This window comes from Sprattus sprattus, assembly GCF_963457725.1.
Source record: "Sprattus sprattus genome assembly, chromosome: 19".
Taxonomy (NCBI): domain Eukaryota; kingdom Metazoa; phylum Chordata; class Actinopteri; order Clupeiformes; family Clupeidae; genus Sprattus; species Sprattus sprattus.
In genome coordinates, this window is record NC_137917.1 from 15,308,186 (window position 1) to 15,313,491 (window position 5,306).

Here is a 5,306-nt window from a genome sequence, read left to right on the forward strand (position 1 = left end):
AGAAGGGGCTATTCTCTGGCGGGGAATGGTACCGCAGGCTCAGTCCTCCTCCACATTTGCACGGGATTCCAGCCCGGTTGTTGCGGTGCCCGAGCCAGCCGACAGATAGCATCAGCGGTAGGAGGGGATACAGGGACTCCTGCAGGCTAATTGTAGCAGCCAGCGTTCGCAGGTGTAACACTGATCCTTGTGTGCGAGGAGCCGGGGCTTTTTTTTATCAGCTAACCGTTTTGAGACTTCAGAGTGAAAAAAATAGAAAACTAGGAAAATGTTGCACCAAGTACAATGAGAGCAGATTTGTCGCAGACATACAAGTCTACATATGACTCCTACCAGTACATTTGATGAGCAATTCTGAAACGTCTTTGGATTCTTAAAAAAGTGGATCCCACTACTTCACAATCATGAGAAATATTTGGTTGTCACCCAGGAGTGCGATTTTGGAATACTGGACAACGTTCATTGTGTGTCTTTTTTGGATTCAGTGTTCATTCGGGATGCCTCATGTCATACGAATAGGTAAGAATGCATAATATTCGTTCGTAATGCACACTACCTTCCAAAAAAGAGTTTCACTGATCAACAGCCATAGCTTAAAACTAGTCTCTACCGTTTTGGTGCCTTTTCTTTCTTTGCCTTCAAATGTATCTGCTCGTCCCTCTTGAACAGATATGAAGTATATTTAATGAATGTCAGTATATGCCTCTAAACTTCTTTTGGTGCGGAACAAAACGCCAGTTACGGAAAGGTCACCCGGAATAAAGTGATCAGTTGAACGTGGTGACCGTATGAATGGTAAATTTGTTCAGCGTTAACAAGCCCAAACGTGTAACAGAGGACAAGTGACTCCGTTTTGCGTCGAAAACGCATTCTTTCCAGGGGTAAGTGTAGCCTACAGAGCAGTGCAACATGGATTTAGCTTTAGTCTAATGACTCAGTCGTTGACGTATAAATACAAAAACAGAGGACACATAACAAATTACCGAGGACACATAACAAATACATATTCCCTATTTCACCGTTTTGATAATCTGTTGGATAATGTGTGCTGTGAAATACACACAGCTATTCAGATCTGAAAATCGTTAGACTGGATCGATTGCATAAAACTATTGTCTGAAGGAGATGAGTTCGCATATTTTCTTCGAAAGGTAACATTTAGTAAAGTAAACAATCGTTTTCAGTGGAAGTGCAATCACTGTCCATGACTTACTAACAAATTCATCTTTTACAAGAAGAGTGTATCATGAAAAAAAAAGTTTGTGTGGTACTCGTCCTCACAACCACGCAGTTGGCACCAAGTGCAAATTCATCCACGTACACAATTTTACACAATAACGACAACAACTTCAAGCATCTGTGAGGTTAATGCGAAGTGAAAAGTGCACAGGCGGTGCTGTCTCGCTTTAGGACTCACAAAGTGAAAAACATTGTAAAATCTGTCATTGGGAGCGCGGTGAAGCGATGAAACGCCGAGCGCCGTGAGGAGACGGGGCTCGAATGGAGATCAATACGTTTTTGTCCCTAGGCAAATCACGTTTGACAAGTGGCCTGCCGCTATGCAGGACAATTACTCAAAATGTCATTAGAAGACATTAACACATTTCAACTTGCATTCGGAGGACACGACAGCTTTGTATTTTGTGGCGGACCCTGATAGACTTTACCTCCCTCCTAAATAGGAGACTCCGCTGAAAAGACATCAGCACTCAAATCAGCATCGTCAGTTATTGTCCTCGACTCTAAGAAATCCTATTTCAATAATGAAATCGATCATTATAATAACCCCCACTTGTCCAACCCGTCTGATTTTACAATGAGATATTTCTCCTATAATCTTCAATTGAAAATGGGCTACACACCATGTGATTTATGAGATCAATTTGGCAAAAGCAGCTTTTACAATATGATTTCTGTTGGCATATTTATATCCTAAATTAGCAATGAACGAGTCAATTTCAAACAACTGAGATTTATAGAGACAGATATTAACTGATATTTGGATATGTGGATTTAAGGTGCACTTTTCTTTTGGCTGGGCTTGATTGATAGCTGTTTGGAGGGGAGCTTTGACTTGTGTGACATTGTAGCAGAGGTTCGTTTAGTCACTTGAAACACAGTTGTAGGTCTTTTTTGCTTTGTTGTGCTCTTGTAGAATGACACATTTGGGCATGAAGCGTTTCCTATTTTCCTATTCCTGTACATTCACCCACAACCAAAAATTGACTGTGACAGGCTCTGTTTTTGAAATGACACAGAGCTGAGTCAAATCTACCTTGAAATGTAATACAGCCACATTGTTTTTTTTTGTTTTTGTGTAAGATACTGGGTAGCTCTATTTTATCAGTCTTGTGTGTTATGAAAACAAGCATAGAAAATGAGAATTGAGAGAGAAGGTTACTGACTGTGGGGTAGATTAAAAAAGAACAGAAAAAAAGCCCAAGCTGACAAGTTGTTCCATTTTGTGCTCATGCACATTGCTGCAAGGCTGTGCTGGTGTGTTTGTCCTGGCATTTGCATATTTGGATATATGCTTCCAGTTCACAATTGTGCATTTCACATCGCTTATTTTCTGTGTCCTTTCCTCTTTCTGTGTACGCAAGGTGTAGGTGTAGGCGTGTGAGCATGTGTGTATGTTTAAATATGGATGTCTTTCAGCATTTTATACATGAATTCGAAGTGAGTGTGTGTGGGTGTGTGTGTTAGGGGTGCGTCGAGGGCGCAATACACATATGTGTGTATGTTTATATGTGTGTGTGTGTGTGCTTACATATACGTGGGCTTGAAATTGGTAAAGTGGTGCGTAAAAGGTCATTCACTCTTAAACCACAAGAGGGCTCTGTGTTAAGACAGTGGTTGAAGGCCTCGGCATCAGCATCAGTACCAGCCCCAGCCCCAGCGCCTGAACCAGATTGGGGTCCCCCGTGGCCCTGTGTGTGGGGCTTCATGCTGGATCCTCAGTGCTTATTACCGCAACAGCACGCTGCTGGTCCAGTTAGAGTAGATTAAATCAGTGGTGGTTCATATTCACCCATGCAACAGTACCCTCCCTCCCCGATACAACAAACCCTTTATTTCCAGCAGAGAGTGTTGATGGAACACTGAGGGGTGTCCTATGATTCCATCTGACTAAATCAGACGAAGAAAAGGAGCAATGATTTTTGTTATATATTTTGATTATTTTTTTTCAATGAAAGAACATATAGTTTACAAGCTGACAGGGTCCTGTAAGCCATCTTAGATGAGACACTTAGAGGAGAGAAGACCGAGAGTGAAATTGAGAGACTGTGCCATATTTTGGGCTGGGAATAGATTGTGAACAATCTCCTGTCTACTCTAACATAGCTGAATCATTCAAGGTAAACGACTTGTATGTGGCATGCAGCAGCCACAGAGAGACCTCTCCATTGATTGGTCTGTTTTTACAGGGCTTTTCACTGTGTCTGGAAGGTCAATCAGTCTCACTCTGCGGTTTCATAAATGTCTAAGGCAGCGAAGAGTAAGACACGCTTTCTTTTTTTTCTTGTGGGTACTATTTTTTATGCTGTTTCATGGCTTTCTCTTTTTTCTTTTTGCACCGTGTTTATCGTTGTGGCATCCTATATATTTTGACCCTTTCATGAACTGAAGCAATATTATATATAAGTTTGTGGGGGAAAATGCTTATTGGGTCGCTATTTGGACAAATGCCTGTATACTGTTGAAAGAACCATATTTGGATTCATTCAATGCATGATGATTTTCCTGATATTTGCTGTTACATGATAGTAACAGAGACTCAAACTCGACTCGGACGGCATTTCAAAATTTCCCACGACAAAAACACTGGCCTTAAAACAAAGCTCTGCGCGTGTGTTTGTGCTTTCGCGGAAACATGCACGTCAGAATGTTTCTTTAGATATCCAAGGAAGCGACGTTGCCGCAGAGTAAGTGATCCGACTGTGACTGCCATTTTAAAGCCCATTTGTGTTATGGTTACAGTAGCTCTTGTTTCATCTCTGTGGGAGGTGGACGATGGATGGAACTAATTTATGGCCTCTGCCCTGTCCTTTTTATTTTCTGAATGAGGGAATTTAGTGCCAGACAAAGATTTATTGAATAATCAATTGCTTTATCTACCTAATACTTAAAGTGCTTCATCATTGCCAGTTAATCAATCTGGCTCATGATTTTATGTCGCCTTTGTTTCTGTCATTTCAGTTGGGGTATTCTGGGAGTTTTCATGCGCTCCAATTTTATTTAATTTAGGCAGCCGAGACAAGGACTTACACAGACGCACACTGATTGGGTCATTCATCAATCACGTGTCGTCTGCACAGTAAATTAAGTAGCGGGCAGAGATCAGGGGGGATTTATGAATGCATACGCAGCCGTATGCAGCCCATGTAGGTGCTTGAGAAGGGGACATGGAGATTAAATGGAGTTTCAAACTGAGTAGAAACAGAGCTTCAATCTCCTCCCAGTCCATACTCTTAGAACATATTATGGAATAGAGTAGACGGTAAAATAGAATGTAATAGTTTGGTCTTCTTCCTTCCTTGTCAGAGTTACATTTGCATGTGGATTGTATTTGATTAATTTCCTGTTAATGTAACTTAACTTAAAAAGTGTGTCGGTGACAAACTCTCACAGCTAAATGTGTAAGTCGTCTTCTTTGGTTGTGAGAGATGATTCCGATGTTAACTCTGGTTAGTCAAAAATGGCAGAGGCCTCCTGTAACGTGCTGTCTGGAAGGGAATGTCTTATACCCATGAATACTAAAAGGCAAACAAGGTTATCATCCAAATGCCTTTCCTGGGGCTGTGGTTTCTTGTGGTGTTGGAACACTCTGGCATGTCTGTGAAACACTGACAGTGTGACCGTCTCTGCGCAGTCTCATGGGAGGAAGAAGATTAGCAGCGAGCCCACTTTGACGTGAACTTTGGATCCTCTTCAGTACAGTTCACGTAAACAGCCCATCTACTGTGACCTTGGGATCTTTTCGGAACAGATTCCGAGCGCCACCATCACAGCCTCTCGGTTCTATTTATAACGCAGCCTGCTCAAGAGGAGCTAAGGTGAAATCGTTCCACGTCAAAAAACACAGCGACGGGAAAAAGAAAAAAAGAAATTGAACGACGTAAAGGCCTTGGCAGTGCGATGTGCAACATCACAAGTAACTCAAAACTAAGACGGCCATCAATTGCTCTGCGCAAATTAATATTTAATTTTCATGTAAATTTAATTTCTCTGGAGATTGAAGGCAGCGCAGGGAGAATGCACTGGGGTTGCCGTGCAGCAGCTTTGAAGGCACCACATTTGAACAA

At 41.8% G+C, this 5,306-nt stretch overlaps 1 protein-coding gene across 1 annotated transcript in view; it reads left to right on the forward strand.

The window, feature by feature from the left end:
* Positions 1-347: 347 nt before the first annotated feature.
* The window catches only part of grik3 (glutamate ionotropic receptor kainate type subunit 3), a gene marked incomplete at its 3' end in the record, with an annotated part of 109,096 nt that continues 104,137 nt past the window's right edge, over positions 348-5,306 (forward strand). Inside the window, exon 1 of the mRNA XM_080858627.1 lies at positions 348-519. Within this exon, the coding sequence (XP_080714753.1) occupies positions 405-519 (115 nt within the window). The 5' untranslated portion in view covers positions 348-404. The remainder of the gene's footprint in view (positions 520-5,306) is intronic.